Consider the following 26,179-nt stretch of genomic DNA (forward strand, 5'->3'; position numbering starts at 1 on the left):
TAGGTTTTATCATATGATCTTCTCATGAAACATTACACATGAACTTAGGCCAACTTGAGTCACAAAACCATGATGTAATCTTCAGCAATGATTCTGCTTTGATGGTTTGATCTCTTAGCTTTTAGTATTATGACCTGAACAACACTGTGAGTGTCCAAGAGCTCTGCCGTGGCAGGGAGGGCAGCTTGCCTTGGGAAGCTGATTGTACTGGTTTCTGCCATCATCAGGTGCCTGTCCCCTGCCTCTGTCAAAATTCCCTGCCCTGCTTGTAGTAGCAGCAGCTGAATTGCTGCATTCTCATGGGCTGGTGCGTTAAGGCAAACCATTTGAAGGTTTCAGAAATAAAAATATCCAAGCTCAGCAGCAGCTGCTGTTACAAAGAGCTGCTCCAGCCCTCAAAAGGATGCAGGAAAGAGGCACAACAGTTGGTGGCAGGAGCCTCTGTAGCTGTCCCCCCTTACGAAGCGGTCCCAAGTCACTTGGTTTCATTTCAAGTGTTTTCCTCTGGGTAATGTGATTATTGCAAACAGTGAGAAAAAGTCTGTGAACGTGGCTTTTGAAGGTGTTTTGCAGGAACCCTGGTGTTCCACAGGTCTCCATTTCGGTGGGTTTTCTAGTATGGCCTGAAACAGGAAAGAGCCAGAAAGAACTGCTTGATCCTGAGCTCTCCAGAAGGCTGCTGCTGCGGAGCTTGGGGCAGTGGAGCAGAGCAGGGGCTCTGTACCCTTGAAGGCTAATGTTAGTTTGCAGTTTCAGATACTGATATGCTTGTCAGGTCTATGTGAAGGGCTGGACTTGGGAGTGGGGGAAGGATGAGGGTTGGTTTCAACCCCCTGCACATCTTCATAAGGCATTTGGGGTGCTGGGCTCCAGGCCACTCTCTTCTGGCATCGCTGTCCTGGTCCCAGCTGCTCAGGGCCGGCTTGCAGTGCGTCACAGAACGCTGCGTTCCTGTGCATCCTGACCACGGGAGTTGCAGGGGGCTGAGGTGAGACAGCACACAAGGAGAAATATGGCAGTCTCTTCCCATTAACTGTCTCCATTTAATGCTTGCAACGATCCTGCAGCATACGTTCCTCCAAGGGTCTCAGCTTTTAAACTGATCGCTAGCGCGTGTGTCTGACATACAAGATTCAGCGCTGCACTCTCAGGTGCGTCTTGCTGGTTAAATCCACATCTAAAACTCTCATTCCCTTCACCAGCAGTTGGGTGTAAGCTGCCTCTCGAGGTGGAGCGAGTAGTGTAAGGACTACTGCAATCTTGCTGTGTCGCGAGAGCCCCCGCTTTGTATGCCCGTATAAATCAGACAGCGTTCTGATCCCGCCTTGCTGATTACAGCACCTTTCTGAAGTCTCTCCGTGAGGGGGAATCAGGAGTCTTACAGGCTGACAAATATCACTCATGCTGCCTTTTTCTAAACCACAGGCAGAGGAGCGACTCTCAAGCTCTGTATTTGATTGTGATTTTAAAATGTACCCGGTGAGCCTGCATACTGCACGGTAAAGTGGTAGCGGTGCCTGCCCAGAATGCAGAGCAGTCTCCCAGCAAGGGGCAGCACTGCTCCTGGAGAGCAGCTCTCGCCTGCAGAGGAAAGGGCTGCTTGCTTTTCCAAGGTGATTTAGTGTGGCTGGAAGTCCAGAGCACAATGGATGCTGTGCGAATGGCTGGGTTAATTTATGTTTGTCTCTTCTGCCATCTGAAACTGTACCACTAGTTCCAGGTGTCCACTTCATGTGAAAATGTCATATGGTTTTAGTTACAGTCCATCACGGATGGCATGCTGCTGGCCTGCGTCTTTCACTGAGCTGAAAAGCCTACGGATGGATAAATTCTTCTCTAATATAATTGTATTGACAAAAATAATACGTGGAAGGGGGAAATAAATTCTTCTGTGATGTAAAGGAGGAGCTAGATTTAAATTGGAGTATAGTTAGGAGAGCAAAGGTGCAAAATCAGGTTTGTGCTGTTAGAACAGCGTGCAGAGAGCTCCCAGAATAAAAACATCCAGTAGGGTTCGACAGTGAAATAGTTTTGTATGGATTTGTCTCTGAAGTAACTGGGTACAAAAGATGGTGAAGAAATAGAGCAGGAAAAAGTGGTGAATGCAACAAATGCCCTTTGGAATAGGCTTGGGGGACACAGTGGACAATTTCCAGGAGACTGCAATGCCGTGTCTGAAAGAGTGTTTGTGTAACTCACTTCCCATGGAAAGTGATGGGTTGGAGCGATACGAAAAAGATATGTAGCTGATTTGAATATACCCATGTCAAGATGTGCATCGTTAGGAGGGAGGAGATGAGCTCTTCACCAGGACAGCTAGGTGCCTAAAATGATACAATCCCAATGCAAACCGGCTTTTCTGTCACTCCTCCTAAATGGCCAAAAGAGTGGCAGGAAGAGGGAAACAAGGCTCTCCTCTTGCTGTTTGCCTGAGTTGAAGTATGTCAGCCCAGGATCATCTGGAAAGCACTGTTTTGGAGGGAGGTGGCCGTGGCTTGTGAAGGGTGAGGTTGCTGCTTCAGGTTGTTTCTCAGAGCTTTAGTTCTTGGAGCTACTTTCACCATCAAGGATAGCTCTTAGGATGATCTTAATTCCTGGTAACGTTCACCCTGCACTTTACTGTGGGACATAATCATTTCAGCACAGGTAACTAGAATACAAAATTAAATTAGTGGCTTCTTTCTGCTGCGGACTGAGATGAGAGCTTTCGGAGAAGTGAGAAAAGTAAAGGCTCTCTAGTTTCGTGCCTCTAAACTTACTCCTACCCTGCACACACACACCGCCCTTTATTAAATTTACAGTAGCATCTATTGGAACGAAATGCCAAAATGAGAAAGCTGGAGTTCTCATTCCTGCTTCACTGCGCTTTTTCGTAATATGAGAGACTTGGACTTCAAAAGTAAGGAGGTGTTGAAGGGAAAATAGTAAAAGCTGAGCAATCCTGTTCTTTCTGAAACGTTGACCAAGTTAAAATGCTGGCTGTTCATGTAAAATACCTTCACAGCAACGTCCTTTTGAATGACTGAACAACGTTTGCTTTGGAGAACACTGCCTCCAAAGTAGTATAAAATGTGAAACTAGCATGGAGAATCACTATGCTTTAAAAAGATACATATATATATATATTTCTTGTGCTAAGGAAGGGTGTGCCTGTCATTGAGTTGCATAATGAGAAGCTGGAACACTGTACTATTAAAATTCTTGATAAACTGCATAGTTAATCATCATCCAAATAGCCCCTGATTCTCTCCTTTTCATTCTGGAGTAGGGGGTGGTGGTTAGAGGGTTTGTCATTGGAGGGAAAGGGAATTGCATATTTAAATGTGGCTTTCTTTATGACAAGGCACTAACACGACTCCCGTCTGTATTTAAATGCTGTTCCCAGGTTACGACTATGGCTATGTCTGCGTGGAATTTTCACTCTTGGAAGAGGCCATCGGATGCATGGAAGCCAACCAGGTTGCTTTACACTTCGGTCAATGCTGCTAGAAGATTTATTTTCTTTTTGGTGGGGTGGTGGAAAGCCAATGAGTTTTTTTGAACCGTTCAAAGGAAGATGTGTTCTTGTATAATACACAACACTGCGGTTTAAATATTGTTTCCAGAAACTTGTAAAAGGCTTAGAACTGCCAGTGTGAAAGAGCTGCTGGACACTGAATGGTCTGCTTTCCTCCCTAGTGTATGTCGGCACGCTGGCTAGATCCAGAGGCTGGTAGCTGACAGACTCCTAATACAGGCTTTGGCCCTGATGAGTTTGTACTCATAGGGGAAATCCCGTTGGAAAGAACTCTGCTAGCCTCCCCCAGTTGTGCGTGCACACACACACATACACATGTGACTGTAGGTGAGGCCTCTGGTACGCAGCTCTGAGTCAAGTATGACTTGTACACCCCATCTTTCTATGCCCCTTGTGTGGGGGAGATTTTCAGTTGTGCGTCTCCCGATATATCCATCTTGTCCTTTGGCGAGCTGGAGTTGCATACAAGAGGTCAACCCTCTGTGCAGTTGCACCTGGTGAATCTGAAGGTTTCCAGCCCTTTAAATTGCAAGGTGGCTTAAATCCCCTGTGTGTAAGTACTCAAGGGGAGCCTCACTCTGACCTGTTGCTTGATGCTAGTGCTGTTGGCCACCATACAAGAGCCCGATGCGTAGAATTGGTCAGAGAAGATACGGATTACCATCTTGCACCACCTTCCTCTTTCCGTGGAACCGCAGGATGCATCATTCTCGAGAAGCCAGTTAATGATTGGTCCCTGTTCCCTGTCTCCATCCCTGCCTTCTTCCTCCTGATTTTCTTAAGTAAGAATTCATTTCAATTCTCTAAAGCATTTTTTATGTGGAATTTCCTGTCTCTTCGTCAGCAGAGGAGAGTCATGAGTCAGGTTTAGAGCTGTGCATGTCCAAAAAACTTAAGAGTTAATGAGTCTTTACAGCTGAGGGTTTGGAGGTCCCACTAAGCACTTGCATTTGCCTCTGTTTTCACTTACAGAGATACTGTAGCCTATAAAAATGTTTTACACAAATAATTTTGTTGCTGGGAAAGAGCCTGGCACATTCCCAGCAGTAGAGGAGAGGGACGCAGTGAGGGAAAGTTCTAGAATTGTCTATTATTTTTACCATCAGTGACAGCTTTTGTTTTCCCTTCAGTGCTGCCACGACTCCCAATTTATTATCTTGTCACTGAGAAATCTTTGATTATGTATGACCCTCCTTTTAATCAAATACCTTAACATATATTTTCCCCAGTTCTGCTTGCATGAAATAGTGTCTCCCTGTGCAAAAGCCATTCCCAAATACCTGGGAATTTGGGAATTCCTCCTCTTCCTGTTGTTAACACCTGCCCCTTCTCCTGTATAGAGCATCCCATGATACTTGGACAGGTGTTTTATCCAAGTCAGGTCAGATTAGGTCCATTGCTACAGCAAAGTGCCTATAAGCACCTGGCCCTAAACTGAACAGAGTGCTTAAAGAAGCCCAGTAAACCACTGTACACGCTTGCACAGGAGGAGGTTCTGGTTGGCGTTCAAGTGCCGTTTACGTTGATGCCCCCCAACAGTTAGAGCAGGCCTTCAGCTTGGATGGTTATGTAGCCTTTCTCCTTCTCGGCATTTCTTTAAACTGCTGCCAGAAGCTCTCTACAGATTCAGATGCTGCTGCTGGCTGTGCGCTCTGCCTAACTGGGACATGTTGCAAACAGCTGGGATAATAAATCTTCCAGTTTTCCGTCCTGCCCCACGTGGCTGTGCATGTGATGCGTGCAGAGCAGACCTGGAAGAGGGAGTGTTTAGAGGAGATCATCTCCAGTCTGCACATGCCAGTCTTGGCCATGTTCTAGTAGTGCTATAGGAGTTCGTAGCTAGTGAAGCAAGTAATGTGTGCTTCTTGGCCCGGGGTGATCCAAGCTACCTGAAGTCGGTCAGAAGACTTGTAACTTCAGGATTGCCTCATGTAGGTGCACTTCTATACATTGCCCTGGACTGAATTTGAAAAAATTGACTTAATTTAATAAAACAAATTGGTAAGATTTATATCTGATCGACTGCAAGGATGGAGGCTAACTTTCGGTTCTCAATAAAACACAAATTGAGATATTCAGAGAGTGATGCAGTTCAGTTCTCCTTAGACAACAGATATCCCATTTCAATCTCTGCAGAGTGGAGTTATGCAAGATTGTCTCCTTAGATTGAGAATTAATCTGGATTTGCATGAAATAGTGTCTCCCTGTGCAAAAGCCATTCCCAAATACCTGGGAATTTGGGAATTCCTCCTCTTCCTGTTGTTAACACCTGCCCCTTCTCCTGTATAGAGCATCCCATGATACTTGGACAGGTGTTTTATCCAAGTCAGGTCAGATTAGGTCCATTGCTACAGCAAAGTGCCTATAAGCACCTGGCCCTAAACTGAACAGAGTGCAAAAAAACAAAAAAAAAAGCTGCAAAAAACCAAAACTTGTATTAGCTAAGACTTAGATTCTTTTTAATTCAGTTGTTTTCAGAAGGTTATCAACTATCCTTGTCAAGTCCTGTTCCTTATGAGAGCGTAAATAGCAAAGCAATGTCAACTCACGGTGACATCCTCACACCTCACTAGCTAGCCTGTCTCTTCCTCAATTTTCTACAGACTGGGAATGAGCACGGTTTACAGAAAGAGCGTTTTAATGCTGTACAATGCCTATTTAACTGCCCCAGCCTAAAGAACAATTGGTTACATGCCTATATTGTGTAATTCCTATATTGTAAAGTCCTTTTCTTTTATTCAGCACAGACCAACATTTGCTTAAGATCATTTCCAAATTTGCTGACTGCAGATTTACCAGGTCCAACTCTCTCCATTCAGTAAGTCTAGCATGTGTATGTGACTGCTGAGATTTGAGGGGTCTTTCTACTAAATACTCTTTGTTAAAGAAAAACAGCAATCTTCTATGATGCCCTAACTTTGTAAGGGAGTTTCCTTCCACCTGTATACACTGCCGCAGTGAAAGTAACTAAAATAACCCCCATATTAATTGCTTTCCCTGTTGATTGTTGTGGTGGCAATTTATTACAGCTCAAAGGTCCAATCTAACATATATGAAACGCGATGGATTGCCATTATTGTTAGAACAGAGGTGTTATGCTGCAGGTTTTGCTGAGCAAAGAGCCGGCTGCCAGCTGTCCTGTCTTTGGGCTGGCTCTTTGCAGGTAGGGAAGACTGGCTGTTGAGTTGTTTTGCAGAACCCAAGTGCAGCCCTTGTTTCAGCTTGATGGTTGTGATGGTCCTGTTGGTCTTTTGTCTGAAGTTGGCTGTCATGTGACTTTTATGAGAGAAGATTTCTTTTTGTGATGAGCTGCTTTTCCTTTGGGGAGGCAAAAGTATTTTGAGTGGAAAATGGGGTTTCTATCTGCTAAGCTATATGGGTTTTCCTAGATAATCTTTTCCTCTTTTATTCTTGTTTTCAAAGATTGTAGTATGTTATGTGGTTTATCTTCTTGCGTTTCATTTGCATTCATTTGGCACAGCCCCCAGTGTAGTAGCTGGCTTCTAGGGCGACAACTTTGGGAATATATCCAATGGCTTTTGTTCTCAGTATGCTGTGGGATCCATTTGAGTAGCTGAATTCTCTTTTCTCCTCCTCCTCCTCCGTCTGTAGAAGAAGCACACGTAAAAAGCTCATTCTTGGGTACAGGAAAGTCATGTGGGAAATGAAGTACCCTTCAGGTACTGTCATGTATGATAAAGACTGGTGAAGGAGGAGAAATGGAGGGATCCAGTCTCTGTTACGTGGATATTTTACTGTTTTCACTGAGGTGGAGCCGCCTGTGATGCACATGGAAGGAGAAGAATTTTTTTGAAGCCTAGGAGCTAATGATTAGTTTTGACAGACAATATAGTAGTATCTTCAATGTTTTCTCAGACCTTAAACTTAGCAACATTGGCAGCATAAATATTTCCTAGCTTTTGTTGCTATAACTAACAGCTTCCTGCTCCTTCCCTTGAAACGGTAGCGTTATAGCATGAACTTCTTAAAACGTGTGCCTCCTGAGTTAGGCAGGAGGTCTGCAGGTATGTGCTGGAGCAGTTGTTCCAAGACTTGCTCTTGTGCCTCCTGCGCGGAGACCCACACGTGTTGAAGAACTGCTCTTCTGCACTGTTGTGCAGCTGGACCTTTGGCCGGACATGGCATGGCTGTTGTAAAAATGATGGTACATGAAAGCTTTTGCTTGTGGATGTGAAATGCAGCATATGCAGCAGATGAGCCTGCTCTCTGCCCCTTCTATAGGGCTAAAGTTGTGTGCTAGAGCACTCACAGGCAGAGCAAAGCCTAAGAAACAGCCTTCTTGCAGTCATTGCCAGCACATGAAGCTCTTTCCTGGACAAGATGGTGTTTGGCATGCTGTTCCTTTGACTTAGTTTGTAGGTGATGCTTTGCCTTGAGCTTGAATGGTTTGAGATATTCCTTGGCTGCACGTGCAGGGTGCAGATGCACCACTGTGTGTAACTGGTTCTGCTTGCTGAATGCAGCGATACCCCTACGCCCTGCTTGTTACTTACTGAGAGGGATCTTTTGTAGGTGCCTGCTTTACTTGAGCATGTCCTAGCGCTGTGCAACTGGAAGGATCAGTTGTGCCTCTCTCCTGCTGTGAGCCCATCTCCTTTCATCCGTTCACTGCTGTGCTTTTCTGCATATTAGGTGAGAATAACTTCTAGGACAGAGCAGACTTAACGGGCCTTTCATTGTAGCTGCCAATGTTAAATGCTGCAAGAGGCTCTAATGAGCAGACAAAGCCTAGAACTTCCTGACCCAAAGGTATTTGCAGTAACCAGCCACAACTTTGTATGGATTTCCAGTTAAATACTGAAGAAGCTCATGGTACCCTGAGAAAGCTTCAGCTCTGGTGATCTATAGCATCTGAATATTTCTTGAAGCCTGCTCTTGTGCTAGGTGCAAGAAGCGTGTTGAGATTTGAGAGAAAATGCACGTCCAAACATTTTAAAAAAAAAATCCTTTGGGGAGGATATTTTGAGTTGTGGGGTCTGGCATTTTTGTCTAGAACCTGCAAAATGCCTGCAGTAATGGAAGATAACGCCAACCTCAAGTATATTTCTACCAGCTACATCCATCATTTACTTGACAAAGTCACTCTGTCCTATGTTAGCGTTAACCTGTGGCTGGATGTGGTGATTATGAGTGAGCATATCTACAACTGCACTGAGATCCATATGGCGGGTAGTCTAGGAGTGCTTGAGATGGCCTCGCTTTTAATATTTCCTCCTGGAAATATTGTTGTCTTCTGTTTTTCTTGTTATATATATTAGGTGTGTGGATTTTTCACAGGTTGTATCATTAGAGTGCGTCCTCTTTTTCCCCCATTAAGCCTGTCTTGCTTTTAACTATGTGGATTTCTAGAGTCACTTCTCAGAGTCTTCCACTTAGAGTGTGTGTCAGGAGAGGAAAGAGGCTTGTATACCTAGGCTGTCTTTCTCTATCAACATCCTAATGATTTAGCAAACATGCATATGAAGGAATAATTGTTTCATGGCTCAGTGACCTGTAGAAAGTTCTCCTACCTTGTAATTAGATGAGTGGATTTCCAGGCAGCACAGCTGATCTGTTTTCTCATGTCTGATTCACTATTTGACCTTGTCATGAGCTCGTCCCGATCTTACGTCGGCGAGACTGACACATTGAGTCAGTCATTTGTTCATTCCCACTTGTTGTGTCTTGCTAACCGTGGCGTTGTACAGTCATTTACAGTACATCATTTACAGTCATTGGGTCGTAAGTCACTCAGGCCAGTAAGGAAATCTGCAGAGGCACCTCATGCTGGTCGGAAGCTTGCCTGTGACCAAGCGGTCAGATCCGCCTGTGTTGACCTGTGGCAGGGTTGCATGTGTGGGTTTACATATGTATATCCTGCGGTAGTGCTGTGATAAAAGCACTGCCTGCTTCTCTGATCAGAAGGACTGACCTAATCTTTGTACATCTCAGAGGTCTGCCTTGCGCAGAGAAGGGATTCTTATGTTGTAAAATGTAACTGCCAGAAAATTCTGGTTAATTAACTGTACCGACAGTACTTCTCTTGACTTTCTTCTCTTCTATCATCTCAGCTGTTCAAGTTCTCTTGAATCCTCTGAGTCTTTCTCCCTTTGGCACAGGAGGTTTTATGAGATCTTCTGCCAAGCACTTCAGACCCTTCCTTCAGCCAATGATAGCTGCTCATCAGTGTGTTTTCTCTGCCCTTACCCAGATAAAACTACAGCTGGCTTCTTGGCAGCTCTGTTCTGCCTTGTCTCAGGAACAAACCATGCTAATGAACTTATTTTAAAATAAGTGTGCTTTTAACTGGAAGAGTTGTGAAGCTGCGTCTTCTAGCTTTACTCTTATGATCCCAGCTTGCCATCTCCCTTGACTCCTCTTCTTCCAAAATCCTGTCCTTTTCCCCTCCAGCTTCACCTTAGCAGTGTGGTGAGGATTGCTGCTGCTAAACTGCTGCTCCGTAATGGGATTCTCCCAGAGGACAGCTTCTGGGAGAACTCTTTGGATCATGGAGCAGATGCTTAAGCAGGACTTCGTTAGTATCTCTGATTTCTGGCAGAGACACATGACATAGCAGTGGATATCTCTGGACTCAAGCGTTGCTAACCATTGCAGAATTGTCTGTTCCAGGTGCTGAAGTTCACTTGGGCTGCTGTATAGAAAGGTTATTCCAGGTAAAACATCTTTCCATGCCCTTCAAATGAGACTGCTCTCTCTCTCTGGTCCTTGGACAGTTATCTTCTGATTGCTTGCTTTTTTCTTGCTAGTTGACATTAACAAATATGTGCGATGGTGTCACTCTGAAATATCCCTCCTTTCGTCATAGATCTCAAAAATCTGGTTTATCAAGTATTTCTCTGTTGATTTAGGTGTTCTATTTGAATAATGTGATTACCTGAAGTTTGTTTAAATAGCTTCATCCGTAAGTGATTGCCAAGATAAGTGTCCAGTCTTCCCCGGCTGGCTGATTTATGATGTGATATGCAAGTACTTGCAGTGCTTCATTTGCTTCCATTGGGTGCTGCCTGGTGCTGTGCAGCCTTTGAAGGTGGGCTGGGGTGGATAGTCCTCACACTGGTGGCTCAAACTGAGGAACCACTGTTGTGCAGCTGGGCCTTTTGCTGGACCTGGCATGGTGGTTGTAAAAATGATGGTACATGAAAGCTTTGCTTGTGAATGTGAAATGCAGTATACAGTGAATGTGAAATGCAGTATACACAGCAGTTAAGCCTGCTCTCTACCCCTTCTACGGGGCTGAAATTATATCCTAGAGCACTCACTGGCAAAGCAAAGCCTAAGAAACAGCCTTATTTCAGTCATTGCCAGCACATGAAGCTCTTTCCTGGACAAGATGGTGTTTGGCATGCTGTTCCTTTGACTTAGTTTGTAGGTGATATTTTGCCTTGAGCTCAAAGGGTATATTCCTTGGCTGCATGTGCAGGATGCAGATGCTGCTCACTCTGTATAACTGTCAGGTCCTCTCCTGCTAATCTGTTATTGGAATATCCTTGTGTCAGGGTGGAAAAGTTAGTCACAAATGTTTTAACGTGAATCTGCACTTATACGTATCAAAGGGCAGTGTTTTACCCAAGAGTGTGGGCTATCCCTACTCCCAGGTTATTTGGGTTTTGTCATGTTTACATTTGTGTTTGATTGACTTTATAGGAAGATCCGTAGAAAATCCGAATGTTATGTATTGTTATGTAAGCATTTGGAAGGTGCTTATCACCTTCCTATCAAAATGCTTCAGAGGAATATGGTAAATCAGCAGTGGTGCTAATAGTCACTTGGAACAGACTGATAGATTGTGTATGTAGTCAGACGGTTATTTCAGAAGAAGAAGTAAAATCCCTTGATCAAGCTCCTATTTGAGTTAGTAGAACTCATGCTGCTAATTTGTTTTGATGCTTTTGAAGTCATCCTTTAAGTAAGCTGACAATTAACAGAGCTACAATGCACTATCAGAAATTCCCTTTGTACTCTCGAAAGTGGATGGTGGTGATATGGCGGAAATTACTTAAAGGAAACATGTAGGCAGTGAGAGGGAAATGTCTGTCTGGGTTCAGCTTACATGCATAATCACATAGCACAGGACAGCTTTCATTTCCGGAGCAAGATCATTTTCTATCACAGTTTTATTGTACTGGTTTGCACAAGACCTGTCATTGCAAAAGGGATGGCGGACCTTCTCAGCCAACTCCCAGCAATGTCGGGGTAGTGCCAGATGTATTGTAAGGGCTTTTGAACCCAATTATAGCACTGAGAGGCAAGTCTTGTCCATGTGGGTTATTTTGCAGATTTGTGAGCACACCAAAATGTTGCTGCATTTTTCATTTGATGGGGGTTTTATGTTAGCTTCAGCATCAGAACTGTTCATTCATGCTTTTATGCTATCGTGGTGGTAGTGGTGGTGGTGTTTTCGTTCCTTGATGCATGAGATGTTGATGTTGGATTGCTTGGAGCAGGAAAAGAAGAGGTTGAGTGTAGAGGCTGAAGAGAAATGTCAGACTATGCGTGCTCCCTGGGATCAAGGAAGGCAGGAGCACTGTTTCCTCCTCTGAGAAGAGCGATGGTCAGACTGTTTTTCTACAGAACTATGGGTATGATAGACAGCGTGAGCTGGAATTCTCTTAAGAACGTGGGGTTTGGTCTGTTTTTTCTCAGTCAAGTTTGTGATGGACTCTTATAAGTCAAGGAAATTGGGGTTCTTTGAATTGGGGTGCATTCAAAAAGAGTACCTTGAATTTTACCACTTCTGCTCAGAGTTTGAGAATCTTTCAAGTAAAAGGCTAAATACGGAAGTTCCATGGTTTGAAGATGCAAGACCAAAGCTCTGGGAAACAGCGCGCAGTCAGCAACTTTGATTTGAGAATTTCTGTTTCCACATAGTTTGACTGTAACTGTCTTGGGGATAAGGTCCTTGACTAGTAATGAAATATGATTTAAGTGGAGAAACGGGCTGAAATGCCTGAATGGGCTATGGTGTCTGTTATCCATCAGTCACAGGACACAAGGAAACAGGTCTTAGCACAGAAAGGCACACAGCGTTGTCCACCTCATTCCCCCGCAAGCCACGGGATGTCTTCAAGGCTCTTATTACAGCTTTAATACGTACAAAAAGTCACAAAACCCCGCTGTGCACTACAGGAAGAGCTCAGAGGCAGTCAAGAGCAATGCTAATATTCTGTCTGCGCCGGATGAGAGAACATGTCAGGTGAAAGGACGCAGAGGGTGCTGTGAGAGGACTGTCCTCTGCACATCAGAGGAAAGGCACACACTTCCAGTCCTCCTTTCTCATCTGAGAGAGGGAGAATTTCTTCTTGCGTCATATCTGGTGGCCTCTTTAACCCAGTGTGTGTGAATAGGACAGCAACTGGATATCTGAGAGGTCCTCAGTACCACTGTGTGACTAGTTTGCCCTATCTTTGGCTATGATTGCTCCCAGAGGAAGACAAGCGGGGAAGATACTGACACTGTGAAGTGTGGGCTTGACCTGTTGCAATGAAATGTCTGATGGAAAGTAGCATTTTGCCTCAGGGACTGCTTTGCTGCACTGTTGCACTGCATGTGTGTATTGACAACTACCAGATATTACATCCAAATGTCCTTCTGCACCTCCACCACTTCACATCACCTGTAAGTTCAGTTAGTCATGTTTTGTGCAGGACGAGCAAGCAGCTTCCAAAAGCAGATTCCCCAAAGGACAGTGATCTAAAATCAGATGTGTCATGTAATGAATTACACTTTTAATGAAGCTCAAGGTTGTAAAGCTGTAAACATGAGATGTAAGTATTTAGATCTCTGAAAGCATCTTCTTTAGAACAAGAGCAAAGTATTTCTCTCCTGTTTTCATAAACAATGGGAAATCTTGTGACGTACAGTAGATGTCTTAGCAGAAAATTATCAATATTCAGATGGGCTTCACATACCTAATTTGAGCCAGGATGGCAGTAAAAACCCAAGGAAACTTTTGCTGTACTTTTCCATCAAGGATTTCAGGAGCAGAGTTAGTAGAGGAAGTGATTTTAAGTCCTCAGAACCTAATATCTATTTTCTTACATGGAAAACCAGGTTGTGGGGTCTCACTAAGACTGTGTTAAGCTGTACATTAATTATATGATGAGTAAAGCATTTTAGTGTTTATGGTCCTAGATGAAGACCTGCTTGGTTCTTCCTAACTTGTGATATCACTAGAGAGCAGGACTGAGGGTTTATTTTCCCCCAGCAATGCATTCTTCTGTGCTTGGACCATGCGAGATCAATATTCAGCCTGTACCACTGCCTACTTCTCTGTCCGTTGTACTAAATTAGCTTTCTGGTTTTCTTGCTTCCAGTGTGTACAGGGGCAGTCATTAAATGTAAGAAATGAATTCCAAAATGTTTAATATTCAGCACTTCATGGTAGGCATCCCTAGGTGACAGAGTCCCAGAAGAGGCTCAAGTGGTAATAACAATGCCACCAGCTTCCATGCTGTTTATGTGACAGTTTAAGAGGATGTCTGTGCACGCTGTTTCCCCCTACCCGGTCAACGAGGTTCAGCCAAGATGGGACACTTCTGACACAACAGGGAGGTATGTTCCTTTCCTTCCTTGGTGTCAAGGTTACTGCAGGAACCGCTTCCATGCACACTGATCTTCTTGCCTTCAGGCACAGCATGGAGCTGAGCTGTGTTGACAAGCCTGTATGTGGTGTGCACCAATGTACACTGCACCCAAGCCTAGCTGAAAGGAGAAACTCCCTTCCTTCCAAAGAGCTCAAGTAACTCTGTTCTCACACTGTGCCAGATGTCTTGTGCGAGTAGTGGCCAACGATGTTAAAGCAGCAGGAGTTTCCTACATCAGCTCCTGAGAAGAGAGTCCTGAAGAGCTCTCTCTGTTCAGGTGTAGAAATCTGTTCAACTGCCAACCTGAAGATGTGCCAGTTACCCTACGGTTCTGTCCAAACGTGACTGTAAGGATCCGTGCTTTGCTTTTGGATCGGCCACCTCACGGTTACGGTGATGTGGTAGGAATTATCATTCAGAAAGCAGAGGTAGCATTGTATTGCTGCTGCCTTTCCCCAAGCAGCTGACTTGGGTGTTTCTCTTACTCTTTTGGAATCAGCACCAGGCACCCTCTTTTGCCATTAACTGGGAGTTTGGGGAGGTAAAGAAATGACATCTCCAAGGGCAGAACTTCTCATCTACAAGAGCTGCTGCACCCCAGTTTTGGGTCTCTTTCCTGCTCCAGGAAGGATGTCCTGCAGGGAGCTTGCCTGAACACTGACTGCAGAGAAAACGCTGCCAGTGATGGCTCTGAGTGCATAATTAAATGCACGCAGAAGGGCGTTTTGAGGCATGTCTGGGGGAGAGGAGCCTGCGAACTGTTCTGTTGCCAGTTTATACTCTACATGCTCTTAACAAACATTTGCTGCTCTGCAGAACATCCTGCACTCTGCTCACCACGCAGGTCAAGCTGTCTTGGAACTGATGTGTAATCTCCTGGTTAAATGTCTCGGTAAAAAGGCGTGTTGTTATTTCGGTGTGGGATCTTTAAATGCATAATCAAATATGCTGAATGATCTAGGAATAAATTTGTTCCATGAAGACTTTTCCAACATGATTTTCCCATGGGATTGATCTTTAATGTGCTACAAGTTTTGATACTGTTTCACATATATAAGTAAGGAGTTGGGCCTTTCCTTGTTGTTCTTTCAGCTTCGTATGGCCCTTGCTAACTGTGAAGTCCCCCTGGGGGAAGCACACAGGAAGGGCCTGGAGTGGATTAGTGCGTGTGATTGCATTGTGCTAACGTGTTTAATCTTTATATTGTTTAACAGCACTATGGGATGAGACGACCTTTGAACAAGAAGGTGGCTATTTAGTATTGAGAAATATGTCCAGGCACCAGAGCAGCAGTTTGGAAACTCTAAGTATGTTCTTCAAATAGAGGATAAAACCTGATTCACGTTCTTTTAGGCACTAGCACAGGTTTTTGACTTGTGTGACATTCTTAGCTCACCCTGTAACAAGTCCTTAACCACCCCTACTTCTCTCAGCTGTGGAACGGGAGCCCAGCCAGTAACACCAACGCGTAAAACTTGCCCCCTTAGAGCCTTTAAATCCTGATGTCCCCATAGTAGGTGAAGGTAGGTGAATGTGGTAGGTGAAGGGTCTGCTGTGCTTCACTGGATCAAAGAAAACTTTCAGAGTTGCCGAGGCATTCATATCACATACTGCCCGAAGCTGGCCCTGTAGCATGTAAAGTCCTAGGCACTTGCGCATTGTTTGCTTTCTCAAGCTGCAACACAGAGCTTTTGTCCTTCTTGAAGCTGTAACTGGGAGCTTGCCTGTACTGACTGTTTTGGTGGTGTTCTCTGAGCAGGTCTGTGTGTGCTGACAAGCAGAGCACATGCTATGTTTAAAACATAAGCACTCTGGGTTTCCTAACTTGGAAGTGAATTGGAGTTCAAAAGCAGAGCAATAAAGTGTAGAGAGCTGGCATAGTCTGGGAGGGAGCTTGTGTGTGTATTTGCAAAAAGGGTGTCAGTTGGGGGGAGATGAGATGTAGAAAGATACTGGCTCAGAGTATGACCGGTGTCCAGGGAATTTATCAAAGGATAAATTGAAGGAAGAAATTAGGAGGTATATTGACAGGGTAGATGCAGTGTCTGTGGAAATAGGAACGTACTTAAAGGATGGTGGAGGAGACTGGTGACTTGTGCTAAAGGACAAATGACCTAGATAACCAGGAAGAAAGGGAGGCCTGAGGAAGGCCATCCGGGAGCAAGCAGAAGTGGAAGGTTGTGTGTCATAGAGATGGTCTCAGTGTAAGTGGGTAATGAGTTTTGTGTGAAAGGGGTTTCAAAAGAGGCACCAAGTGCTGTCTGGGATAAGATAATCCTTATATAGCATCTTGATTTGTTATATTTGTCTTGTACATCTTTAGCACTCTTAAGTTCTCCTAGTGCCTCAGCTCTGTGTTAGTACCAATTTTGTTTAATGTACCCATCAGTGATGTGCCTGAAGCTGTGCCCTGTTAACTCAGCATTGCTGATGACCTCTTTGGGCTCTTAGTCTCAGGCCTTCTCTGGCCTTAAAGACCCTTTGAGCTCTGAGCAGCCCCCATACTGGTTCATGCTGGGTCACTTTTGAAACTAATGCTTTGCTGCTGAATGCTTCAAAGTAATGCCATGCGCTCTTCAGCTCCGTAGCATCTCTGACACTCAGGAGGCAAACATCCTCCTTTCTAGGTGACCACTAGCACAGTGTCAATGCAAGATTTGTTTCAGTGTTGGTCTTGATAGACCTTGAGACATGTAATAATACATAGCAAGGCTGCTTGGATCCACTTGGTGATGTAACCATTCACCAGAGATCCACCACTTCTCAGACCATCCTCTTCCTCAGCATATCTTGAATCATCAGTCTTGGCTGTGAGCTACTCTGCAGTAGAGTTTTGGATACCAGTAGGTCAGGCCAGTAAAAAGAGGTCGTTGAGCTGCAAATGGTCAGGGAGCAGGAGAGGGACGCTGAGAGCCTTTGAGGAAAGTACCTCTACATCCCTGCCCTTTTTTTCCTGTCCTTCTGTAGGAATTTGCTTATAGTTAGTGTTCCTTTAGGAAACACCAGATCAATTGTAATATCACCGGGCTGGATTGCTCTCATTTCTTCAGCTCTCCCTGTCATGCTCTGTTTTCTAAATGTTTAGTTACAGATGGATTGTGGTTTGTGAGTTCACAGCTTTTCTCAGCTGCTTTTTGTCAGAGGTGAGCAGATGCACTGCCTGTTGCTCTGTAGAACTGGGTCTCTTGTACAGCAGCTGCCAAGAAGCCTGGAGATAAAAACTCCAGCATATGGAAAAATCAGGGTGAAAAGCCAGTTTCTGTGGCTGAGATGATCTTTTTTTGAAAGACATCCAGCTGGTCTCTTACCCTCCCTGGTGTCTTGCTGCTGGCCCCTTACCCCATCCCCAGAAGCTACTGCCTCATGGATTCCACTAGCAGCTGGAGATGTGCAAGGTAGAGGGACCTTTGGTGTTTGACCCTGTCTGATTGTTTTCGTGTAAAGTTGAATACCTTAAGGGAGAGAGCGCTGTGCTCGTCTTGCCAGTTTCCCTGCGTCCTTTGTACTGAGACAGTAACCATGCCGATAAAACAGGATGAGATTATGTTATTTAGATTGTACTGTGGTTGTGGTTGTTAAATTTGTTTTTGTAATCCATAACCAAAGAGGAGAAAAACCTGAAAGCAGCCTGATGTGCAGTTGTAAATAGATAGCCCAACTTCAGCTGTCAGCATGATCCAGCCAGTTGTCTCCCTGTGCTGTATGGTCCACTGGGTTTGGAGGCCAGGACTGGAAAGTATCCTGAGGATGGTGGGAGCTTGCTCTTCCAGGAAGTGCTGCTGTGACCATAGGCTCCCTCCACACTCCCAGCCTGCTTTCTGTCTCCTCTGCCTCTGGGGATACTATCTAGGCGACAGATACCCAGGCGACAGAAAAAAAGTCATTAATCAATTTTAATCATTTTTAAAATGATCGTTTTATAATGGTTATTGGCTAGCCATCCTAATTATAGTAAATACACATCAGAAGGCTGAATTAACATCATATAAGCAAGGTTAATTCTGATATTTTAATTTGACTGCTTTGCTGTGCTGCCTCTAAGTGTTCTTTGGATGTAATCTTTGTATGCAATTTTCTATCTGTTTGCAAATGATATCATAAGTTCATTTTTAACACTGGAAATGTGTCAGTCCTCTACCTTGGTTATTACTTAGCAAGATGGATACTAGAGCCTTTCAATTCGTGGCAGAGATATTTTCCATTTAATTGAAGTGTGTGAACAATATAATGGAATAATCAGCTGAAGTGGTGTTCAGTTTTGCATGTGAGCCAGCCACTCGAGGTCTGAACACAGCCTGCCTGTGCCGCAGGCATCTCCTTTGAGGAACGCAGAAATACTGCCTCCTGCATCCTCGCGATCACTGCTCGCTGGTTATAGCCAGGGAGAAAACTTTGGCTTATTCATCCTCATGGATCTGGAGGCTCCACAGCTGAGGCTTGGGTTCAGTTCTTAAGAATGACCCGCACGGCTTCTGGCATGTGATCCATGAAGCTGGGAATGACAGTTGTCTCTGCATTGAGTTAGGTACCTGTGGCCCTTCTTGGGACGAGGGACTGTAATGGGCGATTACCATCCCAGTGGGTGAACTGGAGCACATCCACCTTTGGTAGGTGTTGAAGCATGACCCATGGGGGAGAATACTTGGAGAGGTGTCAGCTCATTGTTAACAAGCTGTGAAGTGAGATTTTACATAAGTTTTAAATGTTTGGCCAAATTTGGTTAAAGCAAAAGACAGGTTTGATTTGAGGGACTGTGCCGTAGTCCAAAAGCTGTCAACATTTCAAGTTCTTCAAGCTACGCTTGGAAGCTCCATAATTTCTTCAGAGAAAGAGTTTGGGAAAACTTTGACATTGATGACTTGTATTTTTCTGTAATCTCAGTCTTTGAGAGTGTGGAGACACTTTGCTGGTGAGTTCTCCCCCTCCTTAGACCCCAGCTATCATTGTTATAAGGTTGACAACAAGCATGAGAAAACATCAGCACGGCAAAAATGCTTATCGGGAGATACGCAGTTGAAGGGGGTAATTCCTAAGACTGCTAGCCATGCCTGACCTGCAGTAAAGTCTGCCTCACGGCCCTGTCGGTAGCTGCACTGCTGCTGCAGGAAGCATGGTCTCTTCCAGTGTGGGAAGAGGGCATCTAAAGCCTTTCAAGTTGAAGTGATCTTTGCTCGTGTATCTGCAGCACTTAGTAACACACACCATTTCCCCTGCTCATTGGAGTTAGCTGTGCTCTATTCGGAGCAGGAGGCGAGTTTCTTTCATTGCTAAAATCAAACGATTGCAAAGAAGTTAGGTGAGAGATGGTTTAGAACCAAGTCTCCTGAGTGGGCATTACATCTGCTAGGAGTATGGTCTGTTTTTGTCTTACAGTTAGGGTTCCCTTACCGTTTAGATAATACAGATCTTCATTTAATGCTTTTCGTTTAACTGCCTTTAGTGACAAAGAACTTGGAAGCTGCTGTAGTAAAACTGGTGTCCCGTTTCTGAAGCCTCATGCCCAGATGATAAGCTGTCTCCAAAGAGCTTTTGGAAAAATTTTGTTGTCTGCAACTATCACGGCTAAGAGATGTTCCCTTTTTCTTTCCCTCTCTTAAAGTAACTTCATTTTCAACCGGTTCTTGTGCTTTGGGGGATCTCACTTATCAATGTGTCCCTGCTCAATGGAGAGCACAGAGATGTTCCTACTGCATGTGCTTTCTCCAGATGGGCTTTGCAGTTTTATGGCATAGCTCTTGAGAACCGTCCTACGATGGGATCGCTCAGTTGATTGGAGACTACTGTCAGTAATATTTACATACTGGGTTATTGACAATTTTTATTCCAGGTGATGCAGATTTTTTAGGAAATTTAGTTGAAATGACTTTATTTTCTGTTGTATCGCTTAGACTGGAATCCAGTATTGTATCTTCAACAGACCTCTAAGCGATAAAACATGTATAATTGTATTTGAAGGACATCTAACAATAGCATAAAACATTGATCCCAGCAGTAAAGTGTTGATGCTCTGTTTTGATTAATCTGGAAATTCGGAGTCAAAAGCTGCTGGTACCCTTGGAAAGCTTGGCGCTTCCATCACTAAGGAGCTCTGTGTTCTAGTATGGCAGAGCTGTACTGCCTTTTAGATCCTTCCTTAGTGAGTCAACTGCATGCTTACTGTTAATTTTGAGAGAGAAGCTCCTTACTGGGAATACCAGAGAGATGTTTCTTTAGCAAAGTGATTTAAAAAGAAAAGGCTGAGTTGCTTAGAAGTACAGGATATTGAAAATCCCTAGGAAGAAGATTTAACAAGCACAGCACAGGTGCGTTGCTTAGAGGTCTGTGATAAATATGTGATTAGAGAAGAGATTATTACTGTCTGGGTAATATCATGATGTGGCATATCCTTGGCTTATTTTTTTTTCCTAGCGCTCTCCCTGAAACATTCCGATAATCTTTGTAGCTTCACAAAGATCTGCCCAGTTGGAACCAGTGAACTGAAAGTTAATGAGTTTTATCCAAAACATTTTGTGGGGAAAAGGAACAAGATATAACTGAAAAAGAATAAGTAGTGACAAGGTTTAGAGGAAATAAAGGTTTTGAAAATATCTGGGATAGAATCTCTTAACAAAATGGGGGAATGAGGAATTTAAAGTCACTGAGATACTGAATCATGGCAATGTGTGTCCTAAATGAAAGACACATTTTGGTGTGTTAAATGATGATTGCAACCTTGAAAATGACTTTATTAAAAGGAAATCAGAGCTTGAAAAAATGAACAGGCAATCAGCAGGGTGTTAAGGAAATTAGTCATTATGCAAGTGACACCTTTTGCAGTCTCTAAGAACTGAATTTACAGCAGAGACCAGCACTATGTATACTTTAAAAACAAAAAAACAAAAAAAAAAACCTTCCATAAAGAGAAAAATAAGAGCTTTCTGGCAAGTTGTATCCTCCACAGCTGGCGGAAGAATGAATTTGGATGATGCACTTGCCCTAACAGCGGAAGGGTCCTCAGATCTCTTGTCCTTGTTCCCGAAGCTCGTCAGATGGGCTCTGGCCCCTGGCACTGTATGCTGAGGGAGCCTGGCCAGCTGGCTGCTGTTTCCGAGGACTTTCCTAGGCTCACAGACAGTGGGTGCAGCTCTGCTTGCAAGGATGTGCCTCCTGCCTTCTCTCCCTGCCCGTGCTCGGTCAATCTCCTGAGGCTGGCGCTGACATTTCTAGACATCTCCCTCCTGGCACTGCCTGTCTTGGAGAGGGAGCACATCCATCTCGAAGGGGCTGACTGATTCCCAGTGGGAGAGCCTTGATTTCCACTTCCCTGACTTTCTCGCTTAACATTTGCTCTCATGCCTTAAAGCCCCAGGTACAAACCTTCGCCTAGACATGTAAAAAAAGCAACACTCTATGCTGTGACTAGCCCCTGAGGAGGTTCCCTGTGTCTGAGGTCGCAGCGCTGTGCTCTAGGCAGCTCTTGGCCAGGTCTAGGAACAGCTCGGCTTTGTGTAAGGCAAAGGCAAATCCAGGCTGGAAAGCAGGGTTTGAAAAGCTGGATGGCAGAAAGGAAACCTTTAACATATAGGCCTAGGGGGAACAGGATGGCCTTGGTCCATAAAAAGCAGGCACCAGAGGAGGGGAGATGGTGAAACCCCTATGGAGTGGGCAGTGCCAGGTGGGCACCTGTGTTTCTATGGTCTCCAATGTTCTCTGCCACGTTTTTCACAGGGGCTAAAGGATTATCGTTGTGCCATTACTGAGTGATTCCTTCCCATAAACTCTTCCCTCCTACCCTCCTTATTTCATAGCATCTGCATCACATTCAGCACAACAGTGAATGCATGGGTATATCATGAGTTCTGAATATTAACTCTGGGAACTTGTTTTCTTACGTTCATGGTTTGCTCTGTGGGCCCTCGAGAGACTAGGCTCCTGGGTCAGGGTACCCAGGAAGCTATTTGCAACTCCCTGACACCCGTCTGCACCATCAAGAAAGGGACTATAGAAGAGTGACTACTCTCTTGGAGCTTGGGAGACGTGGGTCTGAGTCACGTTATTGCCTCGTGATGCTTGTGGTATTGGCAAAGGCAGACAGTGTGGTTTGACAACGCCTCCAGGGACGTGAGACATCTCATGACCTACATTTTGTTGTTATGGCAGTCTCTGGAGATTGTTGCTGCCATACTGTGGACACTATTTTCCTTATTTTTGTATGTTTGCTCTGTTGTTATTACACTGGTCTTTTTTCCTGATGTAAGTGTGTACTAGAGCAGCAGGTGTAATGTACAGAGAAGCCTGAGATGATCCCCAGCCTTGAAACATCCTACGTGGCTGAAAATAATCAGCTCCTGGGAATCAGCAGGGAGCCCCTCATGGAGCTGCATCCAAGCCAGCTGCCATGAGATGGGTATGGTTGACTGTGAGCAAAGACTTGTCTGTGGAGAGATGCGTTGGCTGTGCACGGGTGTCTGGGCACCTCCCTCTTCCATGTGCCAACTGGAGAGGAGTATAGAAGTGCTCCTGTCTGTGCACTGGCACGTACTGGAACTGGATCATAGATTTGTTAGAGGGCTTCTCTCTTTAGGTGTCATGGCCCTTTTTCAAAACTAAAACATAAGCCTCCATAATTTCCTCTCCGATATCCCATAGCACCTGGGCCATCGAGAAGAAAGCATGCCTCTCTCCCTGTGTGCTGGCAAACGTTGGGTGCGCCGAGTGCCTTCTCTGGTTTGGAGCAGGCCGGCCCGTTCAGCGTCGAACAGGCTACGTCTCAGGTGTTTGAGAGCTGAGCTCTGTCAGGAGCCACGTCTGCTCCCTGCGTTTGCAGCTCGGCCTGTGTCCCGTGTGCCTGGGCACAGGCCACGTCCACGTCTGATGAGCACCACCAGGAACTTCACTGCGCACCGCTTTTGCAGACTGCTCCAAGCAAGGGCTGGGCAACCTCTGAGCTGTTTTCTTCTTTAAAATCCCTGTGATCAGCTGCATTTCAGCAAAGCTTGGGGATTGCTGGCCTCCCACAGTGCAGTGCCCGGCACTGAAAGCAGTGTGCCTCGGGAGGCAGCGCAGCTCCTCCGCCCTGCACTCAGCCCAGCTGCTGCTGCGCAGGGGCTCGAGGCCAGCCCCACCAAGGCCTGGCTGTGGAGCCAGTGGCTTTGCCATGTGTTGGCATATTTCCTTGAAGGAAAGTCAGGGTCTCATGAGTGATATGAAGACCAACCCAGGTATCATATTTCTCTCACTTTGGTATTTTCCCTTGTATTCCTCCTTGAGTAGCTGCCTTGAGACCAGCCTGATGGTGGCTAGTGTGAAGGAAGCTGTCCAGCTGCCCCTTCCCAGCATGTGGACAAAAGCACGTTAAAGCAGTGTCCATCTTGTACTCTGGTTACTCCATCTCTGCTCTTCCTGGGAAGTGGCAAAGCCTCTTTTGCCTAGTTCCTCTGGAGCAAATACAGAGCTTTGTAGCTCAGTGCTAGAGCAGGCGCAGGCAGTTTTCCTTCCATTTCCATCACAAAGCTCCAGCTAACTGAGCCCAGTGACTTTCTCCCCTTCTCTGTTTCACTTGCGAAACAAGGCCTTTAGAAACCAGAGTTTTAACCCCTTTCTTTGCCTTTGAGTCATCTCCATGTGCTGGGCACATTTGTCATTTACCCCGTTGTCTCAACAGGGAACCCTTTCGATTGGTGGCAAAGAAGTGACCCTTGAGTACACTCCGTGCCCAGAGTTTTGGCGCTGCAAACGTGTAAGTACGCGATCAGAGAAAGCTGTGTTCTGCTTCCCCTGCTGGTTTTTTGGCAGTGGTAGCCAAGAAGAGCATTAGATATTTCCTCAGTGGCTGAAGAGCCTTAAGGGTGAAACCTGTCCTGAAGCTCTTGCATCTTCCAAGCTTCTGTGTTTCCCCTAGCTTTTTTTTGTTACTACCTATGAGTGCATGTTTCTTTGGTACAGGTAGCAAGTGCCTGTGCACAGAGCAATTTTATTCCTATGCAGCAGCTCCCTTGTAGCATGTGAGACTGCGGATGTGTATATGGATCCATTCCCCTTAAAAGCCAAAATGAGGTATTGATTCTGCCAACCGAAAGGGAGCTAGTTTTTGCCTTGGTTTGCATGTGTAACCATGAGTGTTTCTGCTGCCCAGGTAACTAGGACTTTTACCTCTATAACAGTGCAAACCTCCCTTCTGTCTCCACACAGGAACTTGTGATCTAGATATGAGTGTAATAAGTGCAGTGCCCAGGCAGTAATTAATACAGGCTGGGACTTGCCCCTTTCTGCGGAAGCTCAATTGCTCAAGTGCCAGTTTTGTTCCCACATGTCTTCCAGAACAGATGCTTTCACCTACAGTAGCCTGGGGAAGAGTGCTAGGCAAAGAGCCAGGGTTGTTGCCCCCATTCCCACTGACTGCAAACCAAGAGGTTGTAGCAGGGTGGGAAGGGATTAGTTCTGGTTATACTCCTGCCTTGTCCACTGGATCGTCCTGGTGTACAAAGACCCTCATCAAGGCTAATTGGACACACTCCAGTTGCCAGCAAAGCCACTGCTGGGACTGCTTCTGTCCTTGTCTGTGCTTGCAATGCTCCAGGAATCAGGTAGAGACAGAAGTATCACTCTGGTTTTGCAGCAGCTCTCAGTGCAATGAGAAGTATCTGGAGTATATATCCCTACAGTTTTTGTGCACAAGCATTGCCTGAAAGAGCCCTCCTATGCCCCAGAGCATTTGCAGGGCCTTAGCTAGAAGAAAAACTAGTATGAAAGAGAATCAATGCATTTATGAAGAGCTTGAACAGGAAGTTAGGGATGCCATATTCAGAGAGAGCAGTGATGATGGGGCACTTGACTCTTTCCATAGTGGCTCTGGGATAACTGTCCCAGCCTGTTCAGCTTTACCTCTCCATTGGCAGATGCCTGTTTGTTGACTGTCCCTGTGCAGAGAATTACATCAGCGTGTAGAAGTGCCTTTCAGCTCCGATAAGGACTTTGTCACTACTTCAGGAGTCAGCTGAGACAGGAGAAAACAAAGGTAGCAGGATTCTCTGAAGCAATAGGGTAGCTGGCAGTATGGTGTCTAGCATGGAGCTTTTTGGCCGAGCATCACTTGGGAGGGGGAAAGGTCCTGTCTGAGTTGCTAGTGAAGTACCTCAGTAGTGTGAACAAATCTGTGCTCAGAAGTTGTGTGAAAATCCTTCTGTTCCTGAGCCAGTCCCAGCTGTGAGCCGTGCAGGCTTTTCCCTTGCACTCCGGCCTAGGCTTTGCTTCCTTCCTGCTGCCATTGCCCGTCCCCTTTCTCAGACTCTCTCTGTAACTTTTCCATGGCTATCACTTGCTTTCCAAAAGCACTGCAGGGTTTGGCCCTCTGGAGTATGTTGCTCCCATTGCCTTCAGAACGTGACTGCCTCATGCTGTCCATCTTCCATTGCAGTGTAAGGTGTGTACTGTGGGCTACAGATCTTCCTGCTCCTATTGCAAGCTCCCAAGAGATGGTGAGTATATCTGGTCCCCCTTGCACTTCGTTTGTTAAAAGTTTCATCTGCCCTAACAAGTAAGTTTCTGTCTTCTGGTTTCTCTGTGCTTGTGGTGGATTACTTGAGCCGCTGTATAGGGGTATTATTAATTTTGCTTCACCTAGACCCTTTTCCCTGTCTACTGTAAAGATGTTGCATGTGGATGTGCTGCTACCAGGCTCTCATGTGAGGCTTAGTGGAGAGATGTCTTACCGCACAAGGCCTTTCCTTCCTGTCGTTTTGGCATCGTTCCTCACCCACGGTGTTACAGGTTGTGTGTCCTCCAGCCCTGTGAGCTGGTGCTGCTGGCCATAGGCGAGATGTCTTCCCCACAACCCCCCTTCCTTGGCAGCTGCAGCTGCATGTTTTTAGGCATGATTTGAGGCTCCCCAGATTAGAGGTGAATCCAGGACTTGACCTGCTAAACTCGCTTTGCTGACTGGAAGGCTGTCGCTCCCAACGGTGCGGAGCCTTCTGCGGGAGCTTCTCCCCACCCCCCCAGCACCTCTGCTCTTTTGGGTTGGAGGGAGCTAGGGCCAAAGCACACTCCCTGCAGGAGCTACTTTCTTTTGGATGAGCGG

At 45.4% G+C, this 26,179-nt stretch overlaps 1 protein-coding gene across 2 annotated transcripts in view; it reads left to right on the plus strand.

Moving 5' to 3' along the window:
• RBM6 (RNA binding motif protein 6) overlaps positions 1-26,179 on the plus strand; it is a 62,346-nt gene that overhangs the window by 20,729 nt on the left and 15,438 nt on the right. For both annotated transcript variants that reach the window (XM_064518619.1, XM_064518620.1), the window contains exons 6-8: positions 3,386-3,459; positions 23,765-23,839; positions 25,517-25,577. In XM_064518619.1, coding sequence (XP_064374689.1) covers positions 3,386-3,459; positions 23,765-23,839; positions 25,517-25,577 — 210 coding nt within the window. The remainder of the gene's footprint in view (positions 1-3,385; positions 3,460-23,764; positions 23,840-25,516; positions 25,578-26,179) is intronic.

This window comes from Dromaius novaehollandiae, chromosome 12 (genome assembly GCF_036370855.1).
Source record: "Dromaius novaehollandiae isolate bDroNov1 chromosome 12, bDroNov1.hap1, whole genome shotgun sequence".
In the NCBI taxonomy this organism is placed as follows: domain Eukaryota; kingdom Metazoa; phylum Chordata; class Aves; order Casuariiformes; family Dromaiidae; genus Dromaius; species Dromaius novaehollandiae.